Source organism: Gavia stellata, chromosome 2 (genome assembly GCF_030936135.1).
Source record: "Gavia stellata isolate bGavSte3 chromosome 2, bGavSte3.hap2, whole genome shotgun sequence".
Classification (NCBI taxonomy): Eukaryota; Metazoa; Chordata; class Aves; order Gaviiformes; family Gaviidae; genus Gavia; species Gavia stellata.
In genome coordinates, this window is record NC_082595.1 from 94,743,058 (window position 1) to 94,758,949 (window position 15,892).

Sequence of the window (15,892 nt, forward strand, 5' to 3'; positions counted from 1 at the left end):
AAAGCTAACTGCAAGTGCTTTCCCTTCACTAAAACAGCCTGTATTCCATTTACCAAACAAAGCTCATGTGGAAAATGCAAAAGCAGAGCAAAGCGCATGGTATTTGGGCAATACACATAGGTAGTACACAAAAATAGTACATGAACTACATTATTAAGGAATGCCTATATAGCTTTTATGAGAACAGACATACTTAGGTAATCAGCTTCAGCAAAATATTGTTGTAGAGTGAGAAAGCTCAAACGAAAATATTAGCACAGAGACTTTTTCACCAACCTGACCCCAAAGCATTGCATCCCATTTCGGAGTGAAAACTAAAAATAGTCTCAAGATGTTTGAGGATTTCTTTTCTGGAGGGGCAAGTTGGGTATCAGGGGTGCCTGAAGCCTGTGTTGCCAGCACTTTGGACTGCAGGAGGGAAAGGGAGGTTTCTGGGAGCTTCAGTCACAGACCGGAGCATTCACCCTGAAAGCTTCCAGGCTGGGAACGGGGAGTACATGCAGCTGGATACAGACCAAACGTCATAGACGGCAGCAGAGCAGTATCTTCTGTGTGTCAGTACACCAAAATCTGATTGCATCAGCAGGTGAGGCTCATTAGCGTGGTGCATCATTACTGCTCCAACCTCGTGCAAGTCTGACCGATACCACTAGAGTCAAGGAAGACTTATTTGCAAATGGTCCTCTACAAGAGTATTTGTGTCACCACCAAAAGCCTCAGAGTCTCTGGCCCAGGAGACTCGCAGCTGTGGGAGGTGGTCTAGATCCTCTGCAGAAGCCGTGTCTTCTGTCCTCTCAAGAAAAGATGTGCCTGCTTGATTACAGCATCTTTCACAAAAGCAAACTGAAAGCCCAAGCAAATACGCAGCCTGCACTAACCTTTCACCTGTACAGCTGGCCCTGGGGAGGGGGAGAGAAGCAGAAAAAGTAAATTACCCCACTGGAGCTCATTCTGTACCTGCCACGTGCTTAAACTGGGGCTTTATCTGGCTGGCTCTCTGCATAAGCAATGAGTTTGAGGACATAAGAACATTTTTTGTCATATTTCCCCTGCTTTGGCGTACATGACGTGCACTGTCTCTATGGCTGAATAAAAGGTCATGACTGACCAGCTGGTAACACAGAATGCATTTTTACACTAATGGCAGGGTATTCTAGCTTTTGTGTCACATTACAATGACTGCATATTTACATAAACCCTACATCTGTTCAGTTAAATTAAGCCAGAGGGTGATGATCTTTGTCTTTACAAAAGAGCTGATTTAATTTTATTGAACATAGCTTTCCATTTAAAAGATCAAAGTCAGTGCAGCACCCTGCAGCAACAATTGTCTTATGTATTTCTTCAAATATTCAAATTAAGAAAATAGGGGAACTGGGGCTGAAAAAGCTAATGAATTTTAACAGTCAACTAGCAATTATTCATTCCTTTAAAAAAAAAAAGGTAAAAAAGAAAAAAGGAAAATAAAAATAAAAACTCTTTGGGGCCTTTCTTTATCCTGAGCTTGAAGAGAGACATTTTTCCTTCCATCAAAGTCCCGTGGAGTGTCCTGACTCTCCTGCCTCTGAAACTGTCAGGAGTTGATAGTGGAGGCAGCATGCACATTTTTAGGCAAATTTCTAGAAGCTAGTAATGCTATGGGGAGATGACACAAAATGTGGAGCAGTGGAGAAAACCTGGTGGAGAACTGGCCTCTCTAGGTGTCACGTGTTAGTTCCAGGCACTCAGCACAGTGAACTCCTACTTGATAAAACATCAGTTTGCATATAAAGTTGCTCATTATCTCTACAGAAAATAACGGTAAAAATCATGACTATGAAACTGTATCTGTAATGGAGATAGATATTTCATGTCTTCTGAAAGAGCCTGCATGTCATCTTCTAAGCCTCTGACTTTGGGGAATTAGTCTTTGTCTTGCAAACTTTTACTTTTTTGGGGGGGGGGTGAGGGGACAGAAATGGCTGAATACCAGCCTTACATTTCACTGCTGAAGTTTGGTATTTGCTTACAAGTGGTTTCCTTGCCTCTCAGGCTGACAGCAGCACTTACTACTCCCAACACTGGATGAGCACCATGGCTACACTCTATGCTACAGCAGGATGGGGCCAAGCACACACCAAAATCCACTCTTCCCTGCTCCCATCCTGTGGTTAGGCTCTGCAGGAAACCTGCAACATGGACCAAAGGGAGCTGTAGCATGTTCCAGGTGAGCCCGCAATCTGGACACTGACGAAACCGGACCCGAAGTCTGTTTTGGCTCCAAGGAAACCTTTCCAAGAGGTATGTGTTGCTTCTACATTACATCTATGTAATACATCCACATTAGCATTTCAGCTTGGATCAGCAACGCACTTTTGAAGCCTTCCTCCTGACCACCCCTCCTCACCACGCTTTGCTTCATGTCGTGGAACAGTCCTGGCGTCGGTGAACTGGACTCCATCCAAACAAGGCTAAGCCAAAAGATCTGGTGTAGAAGCACACTTACTGCACTACAGAGAGACCAGCCCGTGCGACCAGGTTTAAGCTGGTCTGGAATAAATCTCTGAAATACACGGAGGGCACACACTGGGTCCTCTGCAGCAGCTTCTCTGCGCTACAGATCTGCCCTGCTTGTTCCAGGCCACCTGCTAATATAGACACAGCCCAAAGAGGCTGCACTGCTGCTTTCTAACCCTCTCACTGCTTAAATGGGTGAATAGTGCCATTTTAGGCACCATATGGTATCCCTGCAGGCCTCCAGCTGCCACTCTACAGATCAACAGCTCAACCAAATGTCTCGTGTCATATCTGGCAGCCCCACGCAGACATCTCCGATACCTTAGGGAGGCTAACTGGCTGTGGATGTCTATGTTTAGGCAACTGAATATCATTTTATCTAAGTATCTATTTGCCTCTAGACCAAAAAAAGTGGAAGCAGATGAGATTAAAAATGAGAACAAAGGTGCTTGAAATACTATGGTGAGTTCTATAAAATAAAACAAAATATCTTGTAAAATTCTCTCACATAAAACTCGTGGAGAATTTTTAACAACAACTAAAAAGTACAAAAAATTTAATTTGTGCAAATGCAAGTATTGTTTTGTACTTCAAGAAACACCTGAACTTTACGAATAGTGTTTATTTTTCAGTAAGTACTGGATTTAGTGATGTTAAGAGAACCATTGAGATACTTGATATTAAGTTTCTGTGTGGGTACTTTACTGGTCCAACCCCCAGATGCTCTGAGGACTGTAGTATCAGAATCTTTGTGGGATCACACCCTAAGGCTAGGTCTGTACTAGTAAATCAGTAAATTATCAAATTACTAAATTTACTGGGGTAGTAATAAAAGAAACATGCTTTGGCATGTCCTCTGCCCTGAGGATGACTGACAGAGAGCAGCCTTCATCTGTACTTGCAAAAGCCTGACCTCCAGAATGGGCTGGCAGCAGGTAAGGAGGGATGCTCCAGGCGCTGACCGTGCTCCGGACTGCGTGGCAGAGGCTGGTGGCCACAGGCCAGCGCTGTGTCACGGGCTAACCTCCCAGGCTTACACAACAACCACACTCCAAAGCCACAGAAAAAGTTTTATCTAACAAGACATAGCCTAAGCTTCTGAATCTATATGGAATTATTCAGATCTTCAGGTCTTTTGAGGACCGAAACAGAAATCCTGACCTCTTGCGGCCATCAAACTGCCCGGCAAAAGTGTCTATAATGTATGAAGCAGGTGATGCTCTCGCTGGGTGCGGGATGGCTGCCGTTCGTGTATTCCTGCTGCTCCTCTCCCAGTCCTTCCCGTGTTTCAGCAGCCAGTGACAAACCTCTACATTTGTTACAAATTGCTATAATGAAAGTGCAGTCTTTTTAAACACTGTGGACAAAAATGTGGCAAAAATGACACAGAAATGGGAAGTATGGGAGTGATTATGTGCATCAGTATCCTGCGCGTGGCACACAGCCTCATGCAGACCTTTAATTCTAACAAAGACATGAGAAAAGGACATGTTGGTTTGGTCTACCTTGCCTTGCTGTTCTGTTAGTCTGCCCAAGCAGCTTTGGGTTAAAGAAAAACATGGACTATGAATATACACTGCATGTGTGTTATTAAATGTGTTATTAATAGTGTCTGATGCCACTCGTTGCGTATGTATTACCAGCACTCTTCTAAATACAAACCTACACTTTTAAGAACTTGGTATCAGAAACCAGGCAGTCTGGCTTCATGTCTAAGTTTGCATAAGGAGAAAAGGCATGTGGTGGTGTTCCTCAGGCCAAGTCATCTTACCTGGAAAAGCTAAGGCTACAAAATATTAAGGGTAGGCACACTACTTGTATCCTAATAATCCATGTGCAGTGATGCCCTCTATACATGAATTTCCTTTATCTAGGACTGAATACCTGAATTTTTCATAATTTCTAAAATAAGTGGAGCACCTACAACTATGTATGTCCAGTCTGCATCTACATCAAATCCCAAGGCTACTGTTATACATATAATACACCAAATACAACAGTGTCTATTACTAGTATGTGTAAACATATTATATTAATAGCATATATTCACAAACACTAAACAATGCATGAATAAAATGCATTTTTAGAAGGTTTTCTTTCTATCACCTTGCATATACAGATTGGATAGAGGAACTGCAGTACTGAGTACATTTTTATTTACAGGACAGATTCACTGATGATTGCACTTGCTTAACACAGGAAAATAAATAGAAATAGTGTTTTAAATCAAATTTACACTTCAGTTGTGTTCTTTCTGGATCTGTAGTTCATTTCTGATCCCACAAAGGCTTATCCATATATTTATTTTACACTTCAGAGTAACAATAGTGAAACTAACGTACAGAAAAATAAGCCTTTGCAGAGCTGAAGTCTTGATGGTAGCCTGCTTCCACATTCAAAATGTGCAAAAACCCACATGAGAAAGAAAAGGTAAGTGAAAAGGCACAATCATTCCCATTGCTTAGATTCTCTGCAGGTTTTCATTTCACGTTCTCTCAAAGAACACAAATTCACGTTAACAAAGCTATTAATAGGATATAGAAAATGTTTTTAGAAAAATATTTTAGCAATCTTTTATCAAATGTTTTTAATTTCAGGTCTCTGTTTCTAATATGTCAGCATTCTCCTGTTTCCCTGTGAAATTAATTGATATTTCATTTGCATATGTTGACAGGCTCGGACTTTATTACTTAGACGCCTAGATGCTTATTGGCCCTCATTTACAACACATTTTTTGCAGTATGCACATCAAAGCAGCAGCTGTTCATCCTCTATTCCAGTAAGCAACACCGGACCACTGGATTCTCTGTTCCTCAATGTTATGATCATTTTATTGCTTTACTGCTGGATGACATTTCAGCCTCTCCTTGGGCACCTAATGCTCCTGCTGCAGTCCAGTGAATTCTGGTACACAATGGATGCAGGCACAGGTTCTCCTGGTGATGAAGATGCCACACGATAGCGTCTTGAAATGTCACAGTGTCAGAGAGCATACTACATGACTGTAGTATGTTTGTGGCTTCACTAAGAATGCTGAATAACATGTGAGCAGTATTTTGCCTTATAAAGTACAGTAGGCAACGGTGAAACAGATAACTTGGACAGATTACTGTCAACAGAAGAAAGAGAACATTCTTTTGTGAGACGAAACACATCACAGTGCATTTTCAGGTACCAAAACCAGAGGGGCAATAAAAAGTATCTTTTAAGTGCACTAAGAATTATCTTTTAAGTGCTATTACACAGAAGTTGCTCTCACAAAGCACAGTGTTTATTAATTAGTTGTAGCACTGTCTTGAGAACCTCTTCCTTGGAGGGGCTGGCATCGACCTCTTGGCACGCAGGATTTACCATCCTTCTGTATGACTCTTCAACTCTATTTAAAAACAAAACAAGAGAAATGAAACTACAAATTGCAGGGCTATGAAATCACAGAATCACAGAATCACTAAGGTTGGAAAAGACCTGTAAGATCATCCAGTCCAACCTAAAAAAAAACCACACACAAAAAAAACAAAAACAAAAAACAAAAACAAAAAACACACAAAAACAAAAACAACACAACACACCAAAAACCAACCCACCCAACACCACACAGCACCATGCCCATCAAGCCACATCCCACAATGCCACATCCACACGCTCCTTGAATACCTCCAGGGAGGGTGACTCTACCACCTCCCTGGGCAGCCTATTCCAATGTTTCACTACTCTTTCAGGCAAGAAATTTTTCCTAATATCCAGCCTGAACCTCCCCTGGCACAACTTGAGGCCATTTCCTCTTGTCCTATCACTAGTCACTTGGGAGAAGAGACCAACACCCACCTCTCTGCAACCCCCTTTCAAGTAGTTGTAGAGAGCGATAAGGTCTCCCCTCAGCCTCCTCTTCTCCAGACTGAACAACCCCAGCTCCCTCAGCCGCTCCTCATAAGACTTGTGCTCCAGACCCCTCACCAGCTTCGTCGCCCTTCTCTGGACACACTCCAGCACCTCAATGTCTTTCTTGTAGTGAGGGGCCCAAAACTGAACACAGGATTCGAGGTGCGGCCTCACCAGAGCCGAGTACAGAGGCATGATCACCTCCCTACTCCTGCTGGCCACACCATTTCTGATACAGGCCAGGATGGCGTTGGCCTTCTTGGCCACCTGGGCACACTGCTGGCTCATCTTCAGCCGGCTGTCAATCAACACCCCCAGGTCCTTTTCTGCGGGGCAGCTTTCCAGCCACTCGTCCCCAAGCCTGTAGCGTTGCCTGGGGTTGTTGTGGCCAAAGTGTAGAACCCGGCACTTGGCCTTATTGAACTTCATCCGGTTGGCTTCAGCCCATTGATCCAGCCTGTCCAGATCCCTCTGCAGAGCCTTCCGACCCTCAAGCAGATCAACACTACCACCCAACTTGGTGTCATCTGCAAACTTGCTGAGGGTGCACTCTATCCCCTCATCCAGATCATCAATAAAGACATTAAACAAGACTGGTCCCAAAACTGAGCCCTGGGGGACTCCGCTTGTGACCGGCCACCAAATGGATTTCACTCCATTCACCACGACTCTCTGGGCTTGGCCATCCAGCCAGTTTTTTACCCAGGGAAGAGTGCACCTGTCTAAACCACGGGCCGCCAGCTTCTCCAGGAGAATACTGTGGGGAACAGTGTCAAAGGCTGTACTAAAGTCCAGGTAGACAACATCAACAGCCTTCCCCTCATCCACTAGGCGGGTCACCTGGTCATAGAAGGAGATCAGGTTGGTTAAGCAGGACCTGCCTTTCATGAACCCGTGCTGGCTGGGCCTGATCCCTTGGTTATCCTGCACGTGTCCCGTGAGCGCCCTCAAGATGAGCCTCTCCATAACCTTCCCCGGCACCGAGGTCAGGCTGACAGGCCTGTAGTTCCCCGGATCCTCCTTCCGGCTCTTCTTGTAGATGGGCGTCACGTTGGCAAGCCTCCAGTCGTCCGGGACCTCCCCTGTGAACCAGGACTGTTGATAAATGATGGAGAGCAGCTTGGCAAGCTCCTCCGCCAGCTCCCTCAGCACCCTTGGGTGGATGCCATCAGGCCCCATAGACTTATGAGTGTCCAGGTGGCATAGCAGGTCGTTAACTGCTTCCTCCTGGAACATGGGGAGTTTATTTTGCTCTCCATCCCTGTCATCCAGCTCAGGGAGATGGATACCCTGAGGATACCTGGTGTGGCTGTTAAAGACTGAGGCAAAGAAGGCATTAAGTACCTCAGCCTTTTCCTCATCCTTCGTGACAACGTTCCCCGCCACATCCAGTAGAGGATGGAGATCCTCCTTGGCTCTCTTTTTGTTGTTAATGTATTTATAGAAGCTTTTTTTGTTGTCCCTCACGACCGTGGCCAGGTTGAGCTCTAGCTGGGCTTTCGCCTTCCTAATTCCCTCTCTGCATGACCTAACGAGGTCCTTGTATTCTTCTTCACTTGCCTGCCCCTTCTTCCAGAGGTGGTAAGTTCTCTTTTTTTCCCCGAGCCTCAGCAAAAGCTCCTTGTTCAGCCAGGTCGGTCGTCTTCCCCGCCGGCTCTTCTTACGGCACATGGGGACTGCCTGCTCCTGCGCCTTCAAGATTTCCTTCTTGAAGAAAGTCCAGCCTTCCTGGGCCCCTTTGCCCTTCAGGACCATCTCCCAAGGGACCCTCTCAACCAGTGTCCTGAACAGGCCAAAGTCTGCCCTCCAGAAGTCCATCGTAGTGGTTTTGCTGACCCCCCTCCTTACTTGGCTAAAAATTGAAAACTCTATCATTTCATGGTCGCTAAGCCCAAGACGGCCTCCGACCTTCACTTCTCCCACCAGACCCTCTCTGTTTGTAAACAGCAGGTCAAGCAGGACACCTCCCCTGGTAGGCTCCCTTACCAGCTGCGTGAGGAAGTTATCTTCCACACATTCGAGGAACCTCTGGGACTGTTTCCTCTTAGCTGTGTTATACTTCCAGCAGACATCCGATAAGTTGAAGTCCCCCACAAGAACAAGGGCTTGCGACTGTGAGACTTCTGCCAGTCGCTTGTAGAACGCTTCATCGGCTTCTACGCCCTGGTTGGGTGGTCTATAACAGACCCCCAGCAGGATATCCGCCTTGTTGGCCTTCCCCCTCATCCTTACCCATAAGCATTCAACGCCGTCATGACAATCATCGAGCTCTATACAATCAAAGCACTCCTTGACGTACAGAGCCACCTCACCGCCTCTCCTTCCTTGCCTATCCCTAGTCATCAGCCTCGGAAGAAAGTGCTCGCACTGCAGAATGAAATCTACTGCAAAGAGCAATAAACCATTAGTAACTATTACAACGCCAACCTCAAAGCGCATAGTTTCCTTGACACTGATTCCCAGAGCTCTATCCATATTCACATGGCATGTCATTAAAGTATTTCCTTCTTTACAGCTTAGCACTGGATACAGTTTGGTATAGCAGTACAGTGCACAGCCTGCTTCTAACACCTGAGTTAATTTATTCAGAGCCCACTAAGGTATCTCTGAGCTATATGGCATGGTGTTGTGTAGGTGTGCTCACTGACTGATCTCAGCTTTGAGTCACTGGAGAATTGGATTATAGAGTTGACACATCGTTTAACCCTTTCCTCTGATCAACTTTGCTAACTGGATGAATACCAGGATGAAATACAGGATGAAAACCCCCTCGCTTAGACTATAAGCCTTCTCATAACGCAGAACTCTCCCACATTTAGTCTATGAGGATGTGGATGAGAATATGAATATAATTTCCTACGTTCATGCAAGAATTAATGTCAAAAATTCAGGCCACAAGTTGTAAGACGAATCAAGCACGATTCTGTATGTTCTTACATCCGTGTTGACATAATTAACACGTAGAAATAACCAAAGACTTTCTCATGGGAATAAGAAGTAACAGAATTAAAACATGAAAGATTCTTAAATGGCAGCATGTTCCTTTAGCTCACCCATCCCTCTGCAGGTCCCACTATATGAACCATGCATCCACACAGAATTTCTGTCAGAATCACGCAATGGATATTTTTAAGGTATATCATCACCTGAAATGTTAAAACCCTAGAGGTAGATTTCAGCTTTGCAATTTGTAGATACGGACAACAACATTCAGGTGTCTATACTGACGTATCTACATGAGCACCAGGTATTTACATTTCCACTGTAGACATGACAATCTAATCAATACCTTTGGTGGAGCCTAGACAGCAATTCAGCACACCCTGAAGTTGGATACCTAGGGTGCAATTCAGTTGCCTAAGCAAATGTATCTGTACTACTTGAGATGCCTTGGACGATCTCATTTAGCTTCCAGTTGCTGGTCCAGAAAGGGTTCACAGGTTCTGCATCACATCTGCCAGCCTCATGCAAATGTCTCAGATCGTATCAAATGGCTCTAGATAATTACGCTTTGATCACTGAGCTCCAAGTGGGTGGTGAGCTGGATCACTTCGAAGGCTTCATGGAATGTATTGACTATATTGGGACCTGAGATACTGAGCACAAGTAGAGACATCTACAAGAGGAGATATAAATTTTGTTCTGTTAACCTGGAGCTCAATTCCAGACTTTTCTGGGGAAGCTATATGTTTCAACTTCTTGCTTCCCAGTTCTGGAAGTTTAAGGTCTCTCTCCCTCATGACCTCAATAAGAAAGGTGCTACAATAAAAGCAGCACGTGGCAAAATACAAGTATTTTAACTCAAACCTCCTTTGCAGGAGAATGAAGATCATCACCTGCAGCTTTCAAACACTTTCAATCAGAAGTGACAGAATTTACCCTCCTCGTCAGCCATGAATCCTTGGGACATTTTGCTACTGATCCCACAGGAGCCAAGATTGCCTCCATCCTCTTATTCCTCATTAAAGTGTACCTTTGGCGAAACAAGCAGTTAGCTTCCAGCTCAGCTTCCTCCTTTGTTTTCTCCAGTCCCCGACGCTGAAGTCTCCGGACTCGCTCCTCAGGGTCAACAGTCAGGAGAAGAACAAGATCAGGTTTAAGCAGATCCTCAGGCCACTGGTACACCTCATCATGAACTGGTGGAAGATCCTGGACTTTCCCATTTATTTCAGTGGCAATTGTATAGGCAGCTGTGCTGTGCCAGTATCTGTCAGGGAAATACAGAACGGAGAGAGAAGTTTTAAAGAGGACACTAATTCTTCAGTAATATAGGAGACAGGTGTCAATATAATGACAAGTGCAATATTGACGAGGTAGATGACACTGTGATTTTGAAGGGAACTGTAAAGCACAGTGCCATCCATTTTTTCTTAACAAGAGAGATAATATTCAATGCAATATTCAAAATTACTATGAATTATTAATTACAACATATGGCAGAAGCTACACATTAGGCAAAGACTGTTCCAGATACTCCTATCAAAAGAAAGTCTTCTCATATAATGAAAGGTCAAAAGAGGAGTTACATTATATGTCAAAATCCAATACTCAGAGCCCCTTTTTTGTGGTTCCCATCCTACTTCATGCAACAGATCTGGTAGAGATCATGCAGTCTTCAACAACAGGTGAATGAAGACGGACTTTATTTAAACGGTTACACATTTCACTTGCACTTAGCATTCCCACCACTATGAGGCACTGTATATATTTCGGTGGTTTTGAGGCTGGTTAAAAATGGCACTCACACATATGCAAACAATTTCTGTGTACCTGTGTTGTGACAGGAAGTTACAGTACATCTACTGAAACAAGCCAGGGGTTCAAAGTCCATCTAGACTTTCTCTATGAAGAGTAACACTGAAAGCTAACTACACCATTAGTGAAAACAAGAAGTGACATAAACAGAACTAAAAAAGTGGGAAGCGTATTTCTGGCTTTACAGCCTCAAAGAGTAAGTCCACCCAAAATTCGGTCATTCTAATCCACCCCGTATCTCAGACCTTTCTTAAGAGATAGCCCTGACCAGCAGCGCTCATTCTTCTCAGGTTTGTCACAGAGCCCTGCTTTGGCTCAGGCTGCACAGTCTGTGCCTCCGCTATTCCTAACTGAAGACACAACACTTTGCGTGTGTGCTAAAGCCAGTTACGAGTATGACACTGATGGAAGTCCCCCACCTTACTGTTATCATAAGTATTACTCTTTAGACGATTTAATATTTATCTGACTACCTGCAAAGTAGCACTGACAAAAAAAAGCAAAAAAGAAAAAAGAAACCCAGAGACTATCATTGACAACTTCTCATTGTAACACTGAACAACTGTATGATGGCACTGATTTAAGAGGACTTGTAAATATACAAACCTGTCTATGATCACAGGTGCCTGAGTGGATGCTTTCGCTATTTCTGAAGCAAGAATGTAGTTGCCCGCAGCATAAAATGCTCTTTTAATGGGTGCTGGCTCATCATCAAATATTGTCCTCCACTGGCTGATGCAAGCTGGTGGAGACCTTAGCAGAACGCCATTCAGGGTGTCCTTAACAGACTGGGTTACAGTGGTTTTGCCTGCATTTCATTTACAGAAGGGAACATTTGTTATATTACATATCAGATACAACTGAGTTTTAAAAACTGAAAAATGCTCCTATCTCTTCACTTGGAACACATGTTCTGACACCTGACTACATAACCTGAGTATCTTGTAATAAGGTTTTCAGTGGAAAATGATTATGAGTCTGGTTCCAGGAATTACTACTCCTCTTCCTACTGTCAGGGCCTTCCTTGCCTCCCTCTTGCCAGCTTTCTGTCTTCACTCCTTTAAATGCATTAAATGGCAATTTCTCTATATATACAATACTTTTCCAGGTCACAATTCATGTGGATGTTGCAGTGCTGTCACCCAATACTCTCTTTTTAGAGGGCATTTTCAGTTCTCTTCAACTGAAAAGAGAGAAAACAAAGTTCTTCAGAGGCAACTAATATTTCTCTCCGAGAAAAAATGCTGCCAGTTTCCCAGGCTAACACTACTTTTGGTAGCGGGGGGGGCTACAGGCTTCTCTCTGCTGTGAGAAATTGCTAGAAGCTTCCCCTATGTTCGATAGAGCCAATGCCAGCTGGCTCCAAGACAGACCCACCGCTGGCCGAGGACAAGCCCATCAGGAACGGTGGTAGTGCCTCTGGGATAACATATTTAAGAAGGAGAAAACTAACTGTGCAACGGCAGCCAGGGAAGAGAGGAGTGAGGATACGTGAGAGAAACAACTCTGCAGACACCAAGGTCAGTGAAGAAGGAGGGGAGGAGGTGCTCCAGGCGCAGGAGCAGAGGTTCCCCTGCAGCCCCTGGTGAAGACCATGGTGAGGCAGGCTGTGCCCGTGCAGCCCATGGAGGTCCACGGTGGAGCAGATATCCACCTGCAGCCCATGGAGGGCCCCACGCCGGAGGAGGTGGATGCCCAAAGGAGGCTGTGATCCTGTGAGAAGCCCGTGCTGGAGCAGGGTCCTGGCAGGACCTGTGGTCCCGTGGAGAGAGGAGCCCACGCTGGAGCAGGTTTGCTGGCATGATGTGTGAACTCATGGAGGACCCAGGCTGGAGCAGTCTGTTCCTGAAGGACTGCACCCCGTGGAACGGACCCATGCTGGAGCAGTTCGTGAAGAACTGTAGCCCATGGGAAGGACCCACGTTGGAGAAGTTCGTGGAGGACTGTCTCCCGTGGGAGGGACCCCAGGCTGGAGCAGGGGAAGAGTGTGAGGAAGAAGGAGCGGCAGAAACAATGTGTGATGAAGTGACCGCAACCCCCATTCCACGTCCCCCTGTGCTGCTTGGGGGGAGAGGCAGAGGAAATCAGGAGCAAAGCTGAGCCTGGGAAGAAGGGAGAGGGAAGGTGTTTTTAAGATTTGGGTTTACTTGTCATTATCCTACTCTGATTTTGATTGGCAATAAATTAAACTAATTTCCCCAAGTCAAGTCTGTTTTGCCCATGAAGGTAATGGTGAGTGATCTCCCTCATCTCGACCCACGAGCCTTTCGTTGTATTTTCTCTCCACTGTCCAGCTGAGGAGGGGGCTTCGGTGGGCACCTGGCCTCCAGCCAGGGTCAAGCCACCACAACTTATTTGAAAACTCTATGGTGAAAGTACGTTTCATCATCTGTGCAGGAAATTTAATTTCCAGTACTCCACTCTTTGTATTCTTTCAGTTACATAGATAAGGAATTCATCCACTGAATGAAAATTAGCATAGACTGTTTGATCTTTTACAAGTAAGAGAAGACAGACTGGTATTTATAATTACTAATTCTTTCAAATCTGTCACAGGTTTCCAGAATTTTTTTAATTGTTAAGCCTTACGGCTGGCTGAAAGCCATAGCAGTTGCTCTTTCCAACCACTTCTCATCTGCTGGTTCTTCAACCACACATTGCTCTTACCTGTGGCATCCAGCCCCTCAAAAACTACGACGGGAAAACCCCCCTTCTCCTGGTGCTCGGGACACTTCTCCAGCAGGTCGAGTACCGCTCCGGCCTCCGGGATCCGCGCTGCGCACTGCAAGGAGAGATGTCAGCCTTCGCACCCCCCCGCCGCACGGGCCGCCGTCGCATCTCCCTGCCAAGCTGGCGGAGCCAAACCGCCTCCCCCGCACCCCCGCGGGCGCTCACCTCCCGCAGGCGGGCGCGGACGGCGGTGGCGGCGGGCGGCAGGGCGCGGCGGAGGGGCTGGGGGCCCGGCGGCGCCGGGGCGCAGCGCCGCAGCATGGCCGCCGAGAGCCGGGGCCGGCGGCAGCTCGGAGAGGGGCAGGCGGCGGCGGAGCCGGCGGGAAACGAAACTAGCCGCGCCGGCGGGAAGGCGCCTGACTGCGGGGAAGAGCCCGGCAGGCGGGGGCTGCTCCGCGGGGGGGCGGGGATTCTGCCTCCCCCCCGCTTCAGGGGCACGGGAGTGAACGGGCTTGGTTCCCGCGGGGAGCGGCTCTGTGCGTGGATGGGCTGGAAGTGAAAGTAAAAAATAAGGTCTTGGCCTCGGAATCCGGCCTGCCCGCCCTCCCCCCCCGGCAAAAAAGGGTCACATTCCCAGGGACCCCTGTGGCTGCATCCTGTGGTCCCCAAAAAAACCAAAAAGAAGCGCAAATACACGCTGCTGCTTCGGAGCGGCCCAAAGGGACAAGCAAGCCGTAAACCAAACTGAACTGGTTTGCTGTGTTGCAGTGCCCAAGTAACACCGAACTGTCAGGGCATGTTGGTAACTTACCCCCATTACTCTGTTACTCAGTGCCTAGATAACAAGGCTAATGGACTCAAATAATTTGGGAAGTAAAACAGACTTACACAAGCCTGCAGTGTTTTCATAACATTGTGATGGCCAGTTTCAGCTTTCATCAGTTCAGGGGCAGGAACCAGAAGCACTTGAAAGAGCTGTAACAGTTAGTTACCTGTCAGCTGCTGTGAGCAGTGTTGCCCAAAATGTTTGCGTTTTCAAAATAATGTAACTTGAAATGTAGGAGAACATGCACCTCTGCAGAATCCTATTTCTCCCTTTCAATAGTTGGAAAACTGACACTTGGAGGTATCCAAAGTTAAGCTTCTGATGGATTTTCTGAAGGAATATACTCTACAAGCGAGTACACTCTACAAGAAATTCCTCAGAAACTTGATGTCTTCATCCAGTCAGCTCAAACATGCTGCACAAATATCTTTGCCTTAGCGTATCTGCAGGGAGAGGGGAGCAGCTGGTAGGTGGTATCGGTTAGCTAGAGATCAGCTAACTAGTTGGAAACTGCCCATGCTGAGGAAGCTGGTGGAAGGCTGGGCCAGAGCAGGAACTGGGAACACAGCCTTGGAGGGTCTTCAGTACCGTCTCAGCAGCAGGTACCAAAACTGGCGCTTTTTTAAGGCAAAACATGTCCTTTTTCATACCTGAGAACTCCTGCATTATTCCACATCATTCAAACACATGGCTATGGCAGCTGGGTATGGATGCCAGAAGACACAGGGTAAAACATGGTCCATTATACAAGAAGCCCATAGGTGGTAATTTTAAGAACATAATAATATGCACTACTGAGTCAGCCTAATGGCTCTTCTCGCCCAATATTTTGTCTGGCAGAATGGCATGCTCTGCATAAGCCTGGCTTATCTGTGGTCCCTTCTCCTAGTCCTTATGCTCCTCCAGCATCCACAGTTACCGAAGCAGGAATGTTAGACAGCACATCCTCATCTCTTCCTTTTAGCATCTATTTGTGGACACTTGATCAAACATCCGTCTAAATCCCTTTTTGACTCTGCGATATAGTCTACCTCCACAAACCTCCGTGGTCTCAAATTCCAGCAATGCACCTGTTGCATTTGAACTCATACCCTACTTGTTTTCAACAAATGCCCCTTCTAATAATATTACTGAATTTGGTGAATAACAGTTCAACATTTGGCTTATTTACCACCTTCATGATTTTGTAAAGCTCACTCAGATTTCCCCTTCAGATTTTTCATGTCAGAAATGAGAGACTCAATCTCTTGTAAGGCAGCTGCTTCA

The 15,892-nt window shown here is 45.9% G+C and overlaps 1 protein-coding gene across 1 annotated transcript; it reads right to left on the reverse strand.

The window, feature by feature from the left end:
* Nucleotides 1-4,672: 4,672 nt before the first annotated feature.
* Nucleotides 4,673-14,617, reverse strand: CMPK2 (cytidine/uridine monophosphate kinase 2). The gene is made up of 5 exons (XM_059831790.1): nt 14,612-14,617; nt 13,798-13,912; nt 11,737-11,938; nt 10,349-10,582; nt 4,673-5,872 (listed from the first exon to the last, which is right to left on the reverse strand). Exons 1-5 carry the CDS (start codon nt 14,615-14,617, stop codon nt 5,752-5,754), a joined length of 678 nt encoding a protein of 225 aa, XP_059687773.1. The 3' UTR covers nt 4,673-5,751.
* Nucleotides 14,618-15,892: the final 1,275 nt, after the last annotated feature.

Bases quoted from the DNA above. Each gene is read 5' to 3' on its own strand.
- CMPK2 (XM_059831790.1), bottom strand. The intron at 11,939-13,797 runs GTAAGAGCAATG...AATGAAATGCAG, and splicing joins TGAGGGGCTGGATGCCACAG to GCAAAACCACTGTAACCCAG. The intron at 5,873-10,348 runs GTACACTTTAAT...GTTTTTAAATAG, and splicing joins AACTGCTTGTTTCGCCAAAG to AGTTGAAGAGTCATACAGAA.